The 17,985-nt window shown below is 45.8% G+C and overlaps 2 protein-coding genes across 4 annotated transcripts in view; one reads left to right on the top strand and one right to left on the bottom strand.

The window, feature by feature from the left end:
• Positions 1-14,886, bottom strand: part of PIGL (phosphatidylinositol glycan anchor biosynthesis class L) — a 44,404-nt gene extending 29,518 nt beyond the window's left edge. Inside the window, exons 1-2 of the mRNA XM_079955869.1 lie at positions 13,766-14,886; positions 10,942-11,041 (exon numbers count right to left, since the gene is read on the bottom strand). Of these exons, the coding sequence (XP_079811995.1) occupies positions 10,942-11,041; positions 13,766-14,012 (347 nt within the window). The 5' untranslated portion in view covers positions 14,013-14,886. The remainder of the gene's footprint in view (positions 1-10,941; positions 11,042-13,765) is intronic.
• Positions 14,887-17,114: 2,228 nt separating this feature from the next.
• NCOR1 (nuclear receptor corepressor 1) overlaps positions 17,115-17,985 on the top strand; it is a 110,825-nt gene continuing 109,954 nt past the window's right edge. For all 3 annotated transcript variants that reach the window (XM_079955339.1, XM_079955340.1, XM_079955338.1), the window contains exon 1: positions 17,115-17,207. The gene's annotated coding sequence lies outside the window, so the exon portion shown is untranslated. The remainder of the gene's footprint in view (positions 17,208-17,985) is intronic.

Here is a 17,985-nt window from a genome sequence, read left to right as displayed (position 1 = left end):
AGGAGAGCCCGGGTCCTGGATCAGGTCGGAAGAGGCCCATTGAGTTCAGCCTCCTGCTCTTACCATGGCCAAACAGAAGCCGCAAAAGCAAGACCTGAACACAGCCATTGCCCAACACAACAGTAAAGAAATTTGAAGAATTAAAAGAGAGGGGGGTGAATTGGTTAGAATATTTTCAATTAAAAACAATATTTGAGAAGGATAGTAAGCTTAAGGGGGTTGATAAAAAAATCTCAGTATGGGAAAAAGAAATTTTATATAACAACCAACAGACTCTCTCAAAAATATATAAACTGTTACAAAATGGGAAAGTAGAAAAGGAGGAAAAAGGAGACGCTATTAAAAAATGGGAACAAGATCTGGGCCACCCAATTGAATATAATGAATGGGAAGGACTATGGACAAAAAATATAAATTTTACAGCATGTTACCTAATAAGAGAGAACTATATGAAAATGTATCACAGGTGGTACCTGGCACCAGAAAGGCTTGCAAAAATGAATAAAACATATAATAATAAGTGCTGGAAATGCAAGATACAAAAAGGAACCTTCTACCATATGTGGTGGACATGCCCCAAAATTGGGAAATTTTGGAGCATGATCCACGAAGAAATTAAGAAAATATTAAGAATATCATATAGTAAAAGGCCAGAGGCATTCTTTTTAGGAATTTTAAATGACGATATTCCAAAAGACAAAACTATTTTTTTCTTATAGGCAATGTCTGCAGCAAGAATCCTGGTGGCTAAGTACTGGAAAGGGAATCAGTTACCCACTAGGGGAGAGTGGCTATGTAAGCTCTCAGAATACTTAGAATTAGCCAAATTGACAGATATAATAAAACAAAAACAAAAAAGTGAAGTAAAAAAAGAATGGGAGTGCCTAAATGAATACCTCAAAAGGTTTGAGGGCAGAAATCTGGCTGAGTCTGGAATAACCTTGTGAAGTGAAAGGACATGAAAGAAGGATTTATATCTAGATGTTAGGATAGAGAGGATAAAGAAAACAGGAAGACAGAATGAGAGATAAAGGAGGTGCTGTGGGATTGGTGGAAGTCAATGTCTTGTTGTTGTTTTAGTGTTTATAATATTAACTTGTAAGATATGGATTTGTTTGTTTGTTTTTTGTCTTTTTTAGTTTTCGTGCGCTGCTCATGCTTCCAAGCAATGCTTTCTGCTATGAAATCACCTTGCAATAATGAACTTTTGCCCATGCTCTTATGGACAAATGACCATATTCCCACATTTTCAAATGTTGATTTTTGTGTGTTGTGTATTGTTATCTTTTGATATCTTTTGTGTTGTTGTTGCTGTGTGGAAAATACTAATAAAATTCATAAAAGTAAGACCTGAACACAGCCATTGTGTATGATGAACGATCCACTTCAAAAAGTGTAGTCAAGGTTGGAAGGTTCACAAACTCAACCAAGACCCATTTCCATAAAAACATACAAAAACTTTATGAAAACAAATCTCTGAAAGTCACAAACTATGCAAGTCACTACATAACTTTATGACCACTGCTCCATAGAAATTGTTGTTATATTTTTCCATTCACCATATAGATGGGTTTATGAAGCATTTTTCTATCCTCCTGCTGTGCTGAAGAATTATTCCACGAAACAGTGGGTATATCTGGAATCACTGTTCGTCTGTTTGCATACTACTTCGGCAGCACTGGACGCCATAAACAAAGCTTTGAAGCCTGTTTGCCCCAGATAAGAATCTGATACATTGCTTCTTTCAGAGACTTGCATAGTCTTCAAAGACTTATAAGACTTATGTTTATTTGGTTTTATGTTTTCTAGAGAATCCATTAAGAGTGCATATTTTGTGACTTTCAGAGATTCCTAAGTTTTCTGTTTATGTGATTTCATATATTTCATATTATATAAAGAGTGTATATTGATATCGTGTCATTGTATTTGGTCATTGTGTTGCCTTGGACAGGCAGGACTTGGGCACAACAGCAGTGCTCCTGAACTTCAGGAACGGCCATTCAGAGGCCTCCAATGGTGGAGACAGGACCCAGGCATTGTGGCAAGCAGCTGCTGACATAAGAAGCTAAGAAGAGCCCGCAGGATCAGGCCAGTGGCCCATCTAGTCCAGCATCCTGTTCTCACAGGGGCCAACAAGATGCGCAGCACACACCCACAAGCAGAACCTGAGTGCTAGAGCAACTTTTCCAGCAGCTGGTCTTCAGAACCATTGCTCTCTCCAGCTGTGGTGGCAAGCATAGCCTTGCGGCTAGTAGCCTTATCCTCCGATGTATTCATTTGTCTTATCCTCTTTTAAAGACACCCATCACCTCCTGGCAAATAGAAGGGGAGGAAATGGAGGCAGTGAGAGATTTTACTTTCTTGGGCTCCATGATCACTGCAGATGGTGACAGCAGCCACGAAATTAAAAGACGCCTGCTTCTTGGGAGAAAAGCAATGACAAACCTAGACAGCATCTTAAAAAGCAGAGACATCACCTTGCCAACAAAGGTCCGTATAGTTAAAGCTATGGTTTTCCCAGTAGTGATGTATGGAAGTGAGAGCTGGACCATAAAGAAGGCTGATCGCCGAAGAATGGATGCTTTTGAATTCTGGTGCTGGAGGAGACTCTTGAGAGTCCCATGGACTGCAAGAAGATCAAACCTCTCCATTCTGAAGGAAATCAGCCCTGAGTGCTCAACTGGAAGGACAGATCCTGAAGCTGAGGCTCCAATACTTTGGTCACCTCGTGAGAAGAGAAGACTCCCTGGAAAAGACCCTGATGTTGGGAAAGATGGAGGGCACAAGGAGAAGGGGACGACAGAGGACAAGATGGTGGGACAGTGTTCTCAAAGCTACCAGCACGAGTTTGACCAAACTGCGGGAGGCGGTGGAAGACAGGAGGGCCTGGCGTGCTCTGGTCCAGGGGGTCACGAAGAGGCGGACACCACTATAAACAACAACAACAAAACCTGGCCACAGATCTTTTCCGGGTGTCAAGCCATTCTTAACCTATTCAGCATTGGAACGATGGCAGCAACCACGTTGAAACAACCTGTGCCCATCCTGCTTCCTGCCAAGGCAGGAACCCAAAGCCAACACTGCGTCCCCCCCCCTTTCGTTAAATATTTGCCTGCTTTCAATCTGCAGCACACAGAGCTTACAGGGGCTCCGTCTGAGGTACAGGGTTCTGGGAAGAGGAAATTGACCATCTGCAGTGTCAGCCAAGTTCACTCCCTTAAAGGAGAACCACATTGGTCTGCAGAGCGCAATAAAAAGAGAGAGAGACAGAGCACCCGATGACCTACTTTCCTGCAGGAATCAAAATCCCTTGCCTTGCCTGCTCCCGTTTCAAAACGTAAATGGGTTTTGCACATAGGAGGGGGAGAGCAAGGGAGGGTTAAGTGATCCTTTAGACACCAAGCAGGGAAAAGGACATGTAGAACTGCAGCCGAAATTTGCATAGCTGTTTCATTGGGACAGCTGATTGCCTATGGTGAGGAAGAATCAACTCCAGGTGACTAGGGGAAAAGACCCCTTGTGAAAGTGGATCCTCTGTTTCCTTTGCATTTTTACTGTGTGCTAATTCCTGCCTGGGACGATCTTAGTGCAAAGCGTCTAAGAAATGCGGTGAAACAAAAATAAATAAATAAAAGCTCTGAAAAAATAAAAACAATTAAATACCGTATTTTTCCGTGTATAAGACTAGGTCCCCCCCCCAAAAAAAATAATGTCCAAAATTTGGGGGAGTCTTATACACAGATAGATCTTCCTCCAATTTCTTAAACCAGAGCCCCCCAAAATATGGGGTGTCTTATGGGGGGGGGGTCTTATAGACAGCAAAATACAGTAAATAAAGCTTTGATAATTTACTTATTTATTTTAACATGTTTATCCTTGGAAAGAGATCAGGGCAGTGTTTGAAGGTATGTTTTATGCCAATGCCCACATTTTCAAACATATTTAATCCTAAAAATACAAACTTATAAAAAGCTTAGGGGGGTTGTTTAGGGGCTTTTGTTGGGGAGTGTAATTATTATTTTTCTTATTATTATTAACTATTTTAATTATTTTTATTATGCATCTTGTGCATTTACCGGTATATTATGACTTTGTATTGTGAACTGCCCTGAGACCTATGAGTATAGGATGGTATACAAATTCAATAAAACAACAACAATAATAAACTTTGTCACAAAATTCAGGAGAAGTGCAATTTCTGAATTACTATCATGCACTTAACAAGAACAAGTGGTACAAAGCTCTCCTCCATCTCCCCACAGATAAGGGAACCTTCCAGCCCTTGTTTCCATCTAAAACTAGATGGCTTGCTTTGTATGAAGAGTCATTTTTTAAAGGGTCTTGTTGGAGGAGTGGTGTGTGTGTCTGTGTGTACGCAACTCTTTAAAACACTGAAAAGGTGGGTGACCTGCTTTCCTTTCTTTCTGCCTCTCCCCGCCCCGCCCCCCCGCCTGCATCTTTGAGCAAACATTCAAGAAAATTAATGATAGTGGGGAAAGAGAAAAGAGGTTTGAATGGCCCAGCAACCCACCTCAAAAGGTTATGTTTGCCGTAGTTGAGGGGTGTCCAGTGCCAAGCAGGGTGAGGGGAGGGTTCCCCCAAGATTGATTGGGGTCAGGCACCATTTTCCCATGGAAAGCTCTTTCTTTCTTAAAAATCTCCAAGGAAGGAGAGTCCAAAACCTCGTGAGAGGGTCCATTCCACTGTGGAACAGCTCTTACTGTCAGAAAGTTCTTCTGAACGTTTAGGCAGAATCTCTCTTCTTGTAACCTGAAGCCATTGGTTAAAATCCCACCCTCTGGAGCAGGAGAAAATAAGCTTGCCTCCATCTTCCATGGAACAGCCCTTGAAATACTTCAAGATGGCCATCGTATCTCCTCTCAGTCTCCTCTTTTCCAGCTCCCTCAACTGCTCCCTCATACGGCTTGGTTTCCAGACCCTTGATCATCCTGGTCGCCGTCCTCTGCACATGTTCCCAACTCATCAATATCCTTCCTAAATTGTGGTGTCCAAAATTGGACAGGGTATTCCAGGTGAGGCCTGACCAAGGCAGAACAAAGCGGGACTACAGTTGTACCTTGGAAGTCGAACGGAATCCGTTCTGGAAGTCCGTTCGGCTTCCAAAACATTTGAAAACCAAATCACGGCTTCTGACGGGCTGCAGGAAGCTCCTGCAGACAATCAGAAGCCACGGAAGCCCCGTCAGACATTCGGGTTCCAAAAAAAAAGTTTGCAAACTGGAACAATCACTTCCAGGTTTGCGGAGTTCAGGAGCCAAAACGTCCGAGTTCCAGGGTGTTTGGGATGCAAGCTATGACTGTATTACTTCCCTTGATTTCTGTTGATGATATTGTGATAGGAATTTTGAGGTCTTAGATATATGGTAGTGTTCATAAGTGTACCAACCAAGCGAGTACATAGATCAGCACAGGAAGACCGACCTGGAACCATTTGATTCCTAAACTAAGCAAATGTTTTCTCTGCAAGGTCAAAGTGGGAAACCTCGCCATTGTCTCTTTCCTCACAAATCCTGTCTTAAGGGCACATTTAAGATATGAATAGGGTGTGAGCCTGTGACCTAGCCCAGGAACTAAGTATTTATCACTACAAAAGACTGGCCAGGCTCCCCAGGCAATCCAATCAAGTAACCTGCCAGACAGGAGATAAACAAGGGCAGGAGAAAAACAACATTCAAATTTCTGTTTTAGACCGCCTTTTCTGTGATGTAGGTGTGATGTATCTGGAGGATGGTCTTAGGTTACACCCCTTCTGTGATGTATATATGATGTTTCTGGGGGTGGTCTTGATCTAGGTAAAGGTAAAGGGACCCCCGACCATTAGGTCCAGTCATAACCGACTCTGGGGTTCCGGCACTCATCTCGCTTTATTGGCCAAGGGAGCCGGCGTACAGCTTCCGGGTCATGTGGCCAGCATGACTAAGTGACTTCTGGCGAACCAGAGCAGCACACGGAAACACCGTTTACCTTCCCGCCAGAGCGGTACCTATTTATCTACTTGCACTTTGACGTGCTTTTGAACTGCTAGGTTGGCAGGAGCAGGGACCGAGCAACGGGAGCTCACCCCGTCACGGGGATTCGAACCGCCGACCTTCTGATCGGCAAGTCCTAGGCTCTGTGGTTTAACCCACAGCGCCACCCACGTCCCGGGTCTTGATCTACAGGGTGGCAATTTCAAAAGTCTTTATAAGGCCTTGCGGCCATTTTTCTGGGTTCCTCCTCCTTTCCTGCAGGTGAGGGGAGCACCCTGTTGCAACAGATCAATAAAGATCAAGCTTACTAGCTGCTTTGCTTCTCAATATTCTCTGGTTGGCCTCTGTTATTTTCTCCTACCAATAGGGAACCTACGTAAGGACTCTATATGAGTTCTTGAGTACCCCATAAGGGAAAAGGGCAATTTTTGTTTACAACACAGTCTAGAATAGCATTAGCTTTTTTTTTGCTGCTACATCACATTATTTACTCATGTTAAGCTTGTGGTCTACTAAGACCCCTAGATCCTTTTCCTGTGTACTACCGGCAAGCCAGGTGTCCCTCATATTATATCTGTGAAGCTGGTTCTTCTTCTCTAAGTGCCGAACTTTTGAAGCAGCTGGCGAAGGGAGCGGGAAGCTCGCCTGTTTACACAAATCCCCTCTCTCGAACTCTTATTATTTTCTCTGGCAGGGACCAGACCAAGTCAGGCGTCATCAGATGGAAGCCGCAATGTTGATATTTATCTGCATCTCGCTGAAAGGGGGGAAACTGCAGATGTTGCTGTGAAGGACAGCCTGGCGTTCTCAGTCACCGAGAAGATAGGGTGGGGAAACAAAACATCTCGTAGGGTGCAGGGGAATAAGGAGAGAGAGAACGTGGTGTCCTTTCCTTTGAGTTAATAACCTACTTCAGTTGGGTGGGTGGAGCAGAGAGGAAAGAAGCCCTGGAAATGTATCCTGTTTACATCCCACAGGGCAGAATGCTCATCGCCCCAGAGCCCTGGCAGAAGGGTCTGATTTGGGGGGACAAGTATGGTTCATACAAACAACGTTTCTGCTGTGAAAAGGAGACAGACAGAAGCTTGTTAGGACTCCTGCTGGATCAGGGGAAGTCTCCATCCCTGGACCAGCATCCTGAGCCAGATGTCTTCAGGAAACTCACAAGGAGATGGGAGAAACCAGCGTCAGATTCCTAGATGTTCAGCTGGCAGCCCACAGCCCGCTCTAGGATGGATTCACCGGGCATCTGGATATTCAGAGTATACTGTCTCCAAGGATGGAGGGTGCATTTAACCAACAGGGCTAATCCCCCCTGAATATCAATCACTGGCAATTATGAGGGGTGACATGGCAGGCGACTTGATACAGATCTAGACCAGTGGTGCATTCAAGCTCAGTACAGTGGTACCTCAGGTTACATACGCTTCAGGTTACAGACTCCGCTAACCCAGAAATAGTACCTCAGCTTAAGAACTTTGCTTCAGGATGAGAACAGAAATCGTGCTCCGGCAGGGCAGCAGCAGCTGGAGGCCCCATTAGCTGAAGTGGTGCTTCAGGTTAAGAACAGTTTCAGGTTAAGTACGGACCTCTGGAACGAATTAAGTACTTAACCCGAGGTACCACTGTACTGACAGCAGCTCTCCAGGGTTTCAGGCAGGGCTGTCTCCCAGAGACCCAAGTTGTTGAACCTGTGTGCAAAGCAGGTGCTCCACCTCAGAGCTACAACCCTCCCCCTAAAAACAAAGCAAGATTCTAGTCCTCATGGTTCTGAATTAAGCTCTGGTTTGAACAGACACAGGAAGATGGTTTTCCCCCAAGTCAGACCGTTATATCTACACCGGTTGGCAGAAGCTCTCCAAAATTTCAGGCAAGGGGCATATCTGGTCCTACTGCCAAAAATTGAAAGTGGAAACTACTGCAAAGCCAGGGCCTTCTTTCCTATCGTCTGCTCCCTCTCCCTCTCCCCCTGTAGCGCCCCTACATTTGTGAGGCATGAACTGTCATGGGGGCCCCTTCCTAACCAGCAACAAAGTCTGGGTAACCACATTTGTTTGTTTGTTTATACTATTAAATTAAATTTATATGCTGCCCTTCCTCAAAAGATCTCAGGGCGGTTCACAGAATAAAATACAAGATAAAACACAAGTAAATAATTAAACCAAAGCAACCAAACAATAACCACCCCCTTCCTACAGATACAGTGGTACCTCAGCTTAAGTACTTAATTCGTTCCGGAGGTCCGTTCTTAACCTGAAACTGTTCTTAACCTGAGGTACCACTTTAGCTAATGGGGCCTCCCGCTGCTGCCGTGCTGCCGTAGCACGATTTCTGTTCTCATCCTGAAGCAAAGTTCTTAACCCAAGGTACTATTTCTGGGTTAGCGGAGTCTGTAACCTGAAGTGTATGTAACCTGAAGCATATGTAACCCGAGGTACCACTGTACATTTAAAACGCTGTAGGATATTAATCACCCATAGGCCTGGTTGAAAAAGAACGTTTCTGCCTGGCACCTAAAATATATGTAATGAAAGCAGCATTCCTCAAACAGGGAGCCACTACAGCAAAGGCCCCGTTCTCGTATTGCCACCCTCTGGACCTCTTGCGGAGGAGGCACAGAAAGAAGGGCCTCAGAGGATGAATGCAGAGTCCACAATGGTTTATATGGGGAGAGGCAGTCCTAGAGGAATTGGGTCTTCAATGAGGCTGTTCTCCGACAGATCACCACCCCTTTACAACATCTGTGCTACTGACTCTCAAACGTTGGGATTATTGAAATATATATAGAACAAAAAATTAATCAATTTGAGTTGTGTGACACAGATTTGGTCTCTTAGAGCCAAGATTTTTAAGCAATGTTCACTAAAGTCGCTTCCGGGTCTCTTCTGAGATTAGGAGCCCTGGAGCTTAAGTTTCATTAATTTCATAGTAGATCCATCCTTGCTCTCCTCCACCCCGACCCTCCTCTTGGGAAACTGTTCTGCATTTTTGCACCGTTTTGTTTTTTACTCAACACAGCAAAAGGGAAATCCCCAGGGTGCTTTGATTACTCAATGCTGAGAGAAAAGGGACCTATTAACTGGAGCAAAGGGGCCCTGGGAGAAGTGCCACAATACGTCAAGGAGGAGAAAAGAAAAAAACACAACCACAAATGAAAAGGAGAAGTGGTCATGGTGTCCGTACGATGATCTCAGGGCTCGAACGGGAAACGGCAATGAGCAAGGATGTTGGGAAACTTGCGGCCCTCCAGATGTTGACCTCCAACTGACATCATCGCCCCCAACTACTGGCCATGCTGATGGGCCCTGGAGTCTGATAACATCTGGAGGGCCACACGTTCCCCCCTCCCTGATCTGCAAAGAGGCACTCCGCTCTCTCAGGAGCGGATGCCTTTTCTAAATAGAGATGCCTCTCCATCTCTTGCATGTAGTAGGGAATTAAGATTCCTGCTGGAGTCTGCAAATTGGAACATCAGGGAATTATCAGTACCCAGGAGCAGAGGATCCATTGTTCCATAGAAAGCGTTTGATCTTCCCCAATATAAGAAGCAGTACAAATTGTTCTGCAATTGTTTTGCTAGGTGGAAAACTTACACACCTACAGGCCTGCCCAGTGATAACCTGTCACTTTCCTGCTTCACCCAGCGCAGACCTTCACTGGTCTAAATACAACGCATTGTGTTTTTCTCAGATCTGTGTCTCGATCACCCCTCCCTGACTTGAAGGAGAAGTCACAGGGTCACTGGGGCTGTGGAGCCTCTGTAGATACAGCCCTGCAAGGCTGAGTCACTATGTCTTCCTCTCACTTTCCCCGACCGGGCAGGAATTTCAGCACTGCGATGGACACATTTGGTGCTGCTGCTGTGATTGCAACATCAGATTGGGACCTGAGATCACTCCTTAGTGTGCATATAACATGCAAGACTTCTCCCAAAGAGTCCTTGGAACTGTAACCCCTCACGGAGCTACAATTCCCACGACGCTGGACAAACTACAGTTCCCAGGATTTTGGGGGCGGGAAGTCACACGATTTAAATTGGCTTTAAACGCATGACTTTGAGAGACTCGGGTTCAAATCCCGACTCAGCCACAGAGTCAACTGGGCTGCCAGTTGCTATCTTTCAGCTTAACCTACCTTGCAAGGTTGTTGGGAGGATAACATGGGAAGAGGAGAACTGAGTACACCACGGTTGAGTGTGGTGGTAGATCAGTGGCGTGTGGTCAGTGGACTAGGGGGCCTAGGCTAGTCCCATAAATGTTTCCCTGGCACCTCCTTCCGCAAGCCTGGGAAGCCTCTGCCTGGCTTAGGGAGTGAGGAGCGAGGCTTGTGTGCACAATGTCACGACGTCGGCGCTTTCCCCATCACCCTCGCAAGCTGGTGACTCCGGCCCTAACAGTTCATCTATGAAAAATTTCACTGCGGTAGATACAAACACAAGAGTAGATCGGATAAAGAACAGAAAGCCCACAAGTTGGCTCTGCGTGCAACAGCAGCTCTCACTGCTTTTAGATTTGTCCAGAAGGGATTCAGACAAATGAATGGAGGGCGATAATGCGATCAATGGCTACTAGCCACAAAGGCTATGCTCTGTTTTCAAAGTCAGAGGCAGTGATGTTTTTGAACACCAGTTGCTGGTAAGAAGGGGACTGTTGTGCTCAGGATCTGCTTGTAGGCTTGCCACAGGGATAGGCCACTCTGAGGGCAGGATGCTGGGCTAGTTAGGCCATTGGCCTGATCCAGTACAGCTCTCATGTTGCTGGAAACCACAGGAGAGGAAAGTCTCAAATGGGTGAGAGCACTGTTGCACTCAGGTCCTGCTTGTGGACTTCCCCTTAATAGGCACCTGCTGGCCTCTGTCAAACAGGCTATTGGACTGGATAGGCTGCTGACCTGATCCAGCAGGGCTCCTCTCAGGCTCTTACAACACTGGCATTTTAAGTGTAGAAAGCTACCTGTGGTCAATGATGGTCACATTGGAAGGCGGGATCCCTAGAACCAAACAGCTATCCAGGAGTTCCTTCTTCCGGACATCCCCTTGGCTGTAGTAATTCCCTGGAAATACGAAAGAAGACAGCTGTCACACTCTGCAACACTGAATCCTCCCTCCTGTGGGAAATTGAAAGCACCAAGGGACCGGCAGCTTGCGTTAAAATAACGGAGCAAAGAAGGGAATATTAAAGAGATTTTCCTGAGTTTAACAAAACTTGTGACGTTAGTCTGCTGCATTGTAAAAAGTTCAAGAATTCTACAGCACCTTAGTACAGGCTGCTAGGTTTGCCAGGATATGAAGGCGATAGGCTGCTGAAGTTGCTTTTTGGGGGAAGGATAGGAGTAACATTTGGAAATTTGGGAGAGTGCTGCGGGCGCCAGTCACAAAATGACCGCAGTGGGGGGGGGGCAGGGGCATGGTATAACACAAAATGGCTGCCGTATTGAAAGCGAGACAGGACCACGAACCGGCGCAGGCATGTCCCTCCATCTGTCACCGCCATACTCTCTGAGAGAGAGAAGCTCTTTGCATCTCTCCTCTGTTCAGAACAGAACATAGGGCTGGTGTTATGTACTGAGTTGAATAGGATTCAAAATGCAGCAGTCTGATTGGTTCTAGAACAATAGGATTCAGAATGCAGCAGTCTGATTGGTCCTAGAACAATAGGATCCAGAATGCAGCAGTCTGATTGGTCCACAGGAGCCACCCAATCCAACTCCTGGTGGAAGTTAAACCACAACCTGATTAGCCTACAGGAGAATCCCGGAATTAGCCAATCATGTGGGGCCCATTGTGTAAATAATGTATATAAAGCAGACATTTCAGGAGAACTTGCATTCCTCACGACTATGAGCTGAATAAGGAGCATGAAATCCACACTCGACTCCGAGTATATTTCAGCTGGGGTCCAATCCTGGCAACCCACTAAAATGTGGGCATGTTTAAAAGAGCGTGTTTGAAGTGGGAGAGGCGTAGCCAGTGAAAACAGGAACCGAGTAGGAAAAGCAAACAGCACTGAGGATTTTTGAGGGCGACATTTACTGAGACCTTTTGCAGGTACCATAAAAGGTGCTGTTGGGCATGCTGGCACCCATGGGCGCTTGCACTGGAGACCCCGCAACCAGAAAATAATCTGAGAAAGCAATTACTTACTGGGTTGCATTAAGTGCTTGGAGTCTGTAAAGCTTCCAAGGGAAATTTTAATGCCTTTTTTTAAAAGATATCTATAATGCTAGGGTTAACGATATCTATAATGCTAGGTCTTGAGTGAACTTCTCAAATGCTGCCAATTCCATACCTATTTATAACATTTATAAAGTGCCTCTTCTGACTCACACACCAAAGTGTTCAAATTAGAGGATGTTGTTAAAACCTTAACATAAGGAGAGCACTGTTGGAATAGACCAGAGGCCCAACTGTTCTCGCAGTGGTCAACCAAATGTATACAGGAAGCCCGAAAGTAGGGCCTGACCGCATTAATTTATAAAATCTCAAGGTAAAAGCAGCAGAATATGCACAGAAACAAACATATACATATATATGTATTAGAGGAGCCTGCAACAGCCTCCCAAAAGCATATAGGGAAGAATCTAACTGCTAAATAATTCCAAAGGGAGGAGGGTGTCACCACTAAAAAGGCCCTGCTACATTGGTCTTGTTCCTCCCTGTTATTTTTAAATTGCAATTTTTAGATTGGAAGGGAGAAGAAACTACTTTATACCAGGTCACAGGATTTCTTCACCTAGCCCAGCGCTGCCTACTCTGACTGGCAGTGGCTCTCTAGAGTCTCAAGCAGAAACGGGTCTCTCTCATCCCCTGATACGTGCTAATTGTTTTAAAAAGAAAAATTGGAGATGCCACTGGGTGAGCTTGGGACATTTTGCAGTTATTCTGTACCCAGTTAAGAAACAGTGTGTGTGGATGTCGTGGCCTTGCTTGCTTTTACTTCTTTTGCCTGGCTGGAATGTGTCCTTGAACCCTAATAATACCTCTTGCTTGTCTGAGTGGAGAATAGGCAGGGGTGTGTAGAAACTAGCCTACTGTACAAATGGCAAATTTTACATTTGTTGCCATGCCCACTCTTCCCTCTGGCCCCACCTTCCACTAGCATGGTGCCCCTGAAAGGCTGCCCAGAAGAGAATGTGACCCTGAGGCTGAAAAAAGGTTCCCTGTCCTTAAGATAAGCAATGCTTCAAAAATCTACCCTCTCATATATTTATAAATAAATGAATCTCTTACCATTCCATGTAGGCTGGCTAGTCAAACGTTGTTGTATGCAAATCTATAGCAGTAGTTTCAATTTTGGGGGAAAGTGGTATTATACCCATTTTACTAATATGGCAAACTGAGGAGGAAGGGGGCCCATCACCTGGGCCTTCCACCACACCCTGTAATTCTCGCTTAGCTGGCACTATATAACAAAACAGTAAAAAAATAAGTATAAAATAATAGAATTCTCACTTATATATTCTCACTATATTAAAAAATTCATAATATTGACATAATAATAAACACACTGCAATATATTATTTTTATTTATACAATAAATATAAATATAGTATTTATTTATACAATAAAAATATACTGTATTCAGTAACAATGACATTATTATGATTAATAATAATCCTGTGACGTCAGAACGACCCGTGCGCGCGCTTCCGATCAATATAAAATGGCTGCTTCAGCGCGATGACGCCATACGCACAGCTCCGGAGAGACGGGAGCGCTTCGAAAGCAGACGTCTTGGTTGCTAGGCAACGCTACGCTAGCCTCCTCCTCCTCCTCACCTGTGGACCCGCAGAGCAGCCATAGCCTGGCTTGAGCCAAGCTGAGGATGGTGGGGGCGAAGAACATTGCTTCGTCATCAGGGTGCGCCGTCACGAACAGGGCGCGCGTCGCCGGTCCGTCGGCGAAAAGCCTCCGGTCGCTCCCCAGCCGCCATCTCGCTCCGCGTTGCCGCCTCAGCCACCAGCAAGAAAGCAGCCATAGCAAAGGCAGAGGAAACAGCAGGGTGAACAACCCCGTTGCCACCATGACGGGAGAAGCGGGAGAAAAGGGGAGCGCCACGCATAAAGAATCCGGCCAGAAACTCGTTCCGCGACGGAATGGTTCCGTCTGTTCTGTGCACAAGGGCGCTCTCCCGAAGAGAGAAGGCGAAATGAGATTCAAGCCAGAATCAGTCTGAAGCTTCTCGTGGGGTGGAGAGACCTGGACCCATGCATATACAGCGCGGAAGGGATATTAGAGGCTTGCAACTATCAATAAACTCCCCTGACTGCCCTTCAACAAACTGCTTCCCCAAACTTACCTTATGATCTAATAAAAGAGGATGAGCCTTCTGCATCAGGCCAAAGGGCACGAACTAGTCAATCATCCTGCTCTCACAGTGGCCAACCGGATGCCCCAAGGGGAAGCTTCTCCCCTCCTGCGGTTTCCAGCAACTGGCATCCAGAGGCATAGGCAGAGCACAGCCATTGTGGCCGGTTGATAGCCATTGATAGCCTTCAACATGGATTTGTCCGATTCTTTTTCAAAGCCATTGAAATTGGTGGTTGTACTGCCTTCTGTGGGAGCGATTTCTATACTTTTAACTCTGCGCTGCTTGAAGAAGTCCTTTTTTATAAGTCCTGGCGCTTCCAACATGCAGCTTCATTGGATGCCCATCACTTCTAGTGCTTTGACAGAGGAGAACAACTTTTCTTTATCTACTCCCTCCATGCCATACATAATTTTATAATCCATTTGACCTTTTTGCATTAAGGAAAGTTACAGAGAAAAGCACTGGAAAATGTGGAATAATGCTTGGCTTGGATGCAATGGATTCTAGCCAACATCTCCCAATCCCCCTGCAAATGAATCAGGATGAATGCTCAATAAAGAGGTTGTCTGGCAGAACCCTTCATTTCAGTGTTATGCATTATACATCTTCAAGCCCCGACTCATTCAATACTCTATCCTGAATCTTATACTGATGGTTAAAAATAAAGCTATCACCAACTGCTTTTTTAAAAATCAACAAAGGAAAATCCTACAATCTTTATGCATTTCATTGCTGGTCTTCCTATATATATTTTTAATAATAATAATAATAATAATAATAATTCATTATTTATACCCCGGCCATCTGACTGGGTTTCCCCAGCCACTCTGGGTGGCTTCCAACTGAATATTAAAAACAATACAGCATTAGACATTAAAAACTTCCCTAAACTTCTAAAATATAGCTTCTATTATATATTTATAATTTATATTGGCTAGCAGCCAAATAATTATAAGGTTGTCACATTTTTATGGACATAAATTATGTGCTTCTTACAGCTAAATAGGTCAGAAAACAAAGGTGAACTTTTGACCACCACTATAATTCCATACCCCCTACCACATTGATTTCTTACCTTTTATACTCTTAAAGGTACAGATATGTTCATAGAATCATAGAATCATAGAATCATAGAGTTGGAAGAGACCACAAGGGCCATTGAGTCCAGCCCCCTGCCAAGCAGGAAACACCATCAGAGCACTCCTGACATATGGTTGTCAAGCCTCTGCTTAAAGACCTCCAAAGAAGGAGACTCCACCACACTCCTTGGCAGCAAATGCCACTGTCGAACAGCTCTTACTGTCAGGAAGTTCTTCCTAATGTTTAGGTGTAATCTTCTTTCTTGTAGTTTGGAACCATTGCTCCGTGTCCGCTTCTCTGGAGCAGCAGAAAACAACCTTTCTCCCTCCTCTATGTGACATCCTTTTATATATTTGAACATGGCTATCATATCACCCCTTAACCTCCTCTTCTCCAGGCTAAACATGCCCAGCTTCCTTAGCCGTTCCTCATAAGGCATCGTTTCCAGGCCTTTGACCATTTTGGTTGCCCTCCTCTGGACACGTTCCAGTTTGTCAGTGTCCTTCTTGAACTGTGGTGCCCAGAACTGGACACAGTACTCCAGGTGAGGTTGTCCTTTAAGAAAAAAATGAGCAGCAAAGAAAAACAAGCTCAGCAACCTTGATAATATGGCATATTTATTTGACCTTAAGAAAGTGTTTGTTGGGGGATGGGAGGACACAACCTTTCTGGTTATGTGCTGGCTGTTCTAATCAAAGTACAATCCAGGAAATGGGTATGGCGGTTGCCCAGTGAATTATGGGGAAAGAAACACCTGTAAGCTGGTCAGCACTCCTAAGGCTGGTGTCTTTAGGAACCAGCATATCAACCTCTCTCAAGTAGAAAAAATATATTTTAAAGTATTCCCTATGCCCCTCAACAAAACACCCCAGGGCTGAATAGATGGAATTTGGGACTCTGGATTTAAATGGTATTTTCAGCACCCTCTTTAGATGAAAATCTGTTTTTCTCCGCTTGCCTTCAAAATGTGACAAGCAAGCAGTGCTGCATGGGGGCCTTCCTCATTCTGCTGGGTGGTGGCTGTACTTTTGCACCCCAAATCCTGCCTGATTGCTTCCCCTGCTTGGGTGACCGACTGCAAGAGAGGAATGGGCTCCTGAACTTTTAATTGCTTGCTTAATTCCTTTTTCCAGCCAACTATTAAAGGTGCAGAAGCCCCGCCTGTGTAACATCCGACTAAGCGACTTCATTTTTTATTTTTGTGTGGTTTTCCTCCTGGCTCCCCATCGTTTCCCGGAAGTCTTATCTGATGCGTCTCTCGCTACACCCTTTACCTCTATATACTCCCCGACCTCTCCCTCAGAACCCCGCTCCCTTCCTCTCCTCTCGCTTATCGCGTCCTGCTCTCCCATTGGCCAGCTGCTCAGAGCCCCGCCCCCCTCAGCCCTTTTTCGCTATTGGCCGGGGGCTGCCGTCCTGCTCTCCCGGAGAGGGAGCGTTTGCTGCTTCGCTGCCGCGCAGGTCCTGAAAGAGACATAGTGAGCTCCCGTCGCCCAAGCACCCATTTCAAAATACACTTCTGGAGGGTCAAGAGAAATAAAAAGAAGGTGGCAATGCACCCTAAACCCCTTGAGTTGAGGTGTATATTCTCTCCATTGTTATAACGATTTCGCACGGTTGTTTTGATGGCCGCTCTACGGAGCTGCCAGGACTCTTCGCGGTGAGGGAGAGGGAGGCGGGGGAGGAGTGGGCGGAGCCTCCGCGGGGCCGGAGGGAGGGGGAGGGGACGGCGGGGAGGGAGGGAGGGAGGGAGTCAAGATGGCGGCGGTGTTGCTCCTGAAACCGCCGAGGTGCTGGAGGAGGAGGAGGATGGTGAAGATGGGGATGAGGTAAGGCGCCCGGGGAGGGGTCGAGGAAGGCGGAGGCGGGGAGGGGGCCGCCATTAGCCCCCCCTCATTGGGAGGGGAGAAGAGGGAGGGCGAAGGCAACGGGTGGGGTCGGGTGGGGGAGGGGAGGCAACTGACAGGTCGGGTGGGGGAGGGGCGAAGGGGTGACTGCAGGTGGGGGAGGGTAACTTAAGGGAAGGTGGGGGGGCCAAAGGGAGGGGAGTAACTTCATACCTCCCCTACCAAAGAAAGGATGACTTAAAGGAGGGGGATGTACCCGCCTGAGCTCTTACTCAGAGTAGACCCATTCGAAACTGGGTCTACTCTTGAGTATGGCTTAAGTAAGGGGTGGGAAACGTGCAGAGCTGCAAAGAAGAGTCTGGATTCCCTCTAGGAAGGAAGCCTCCCCCTAGTAAGTGTGGCGGCCCTGTAGGGCGGTCCTTTAAGAACATCTTATAATCATCATCATCATCATTAACTGAATTTTAATGACGCCAGTGTAATCGAACAGAAAAGCTCGCTGGAGTTCAAAAGAAAGATGTGTTATCTTCAAAAGTGTTTACACAGGGCTGGGAGGGGTAAACAGGCAATACTGTATTGGGGAGACGGAGACGGCGTGGTGAATCGTGTCCCAATATTTAGTTGCGTTGTGCTCTTAACTTTTAAACATACTCTGAGTAAACCTCTTGAAGAGTAATGGGGATGAGTTAGCTGTCTGCGTTGCTTTCAAAGGGTCTACTCTTGAGCGGAACTGAAGTTTGATTCCAGCCTAAGAGACAGC

This window comes from Podarcis cretensis (genome assembly GCF_951804945.1).
Source record: "Podarcis cretensis genome assembly, chromosome: 15".
NCBI lineage: Eukaryota > Metazoa > Chordata > Lepidosauria > Squamata > Lacertidae > Podarcis > Podarcis cretensis.
Note: the sequence above shows the minus strand (reverse complement) of the source record. Positions and strands in the feature narration are given on the sequence as shown.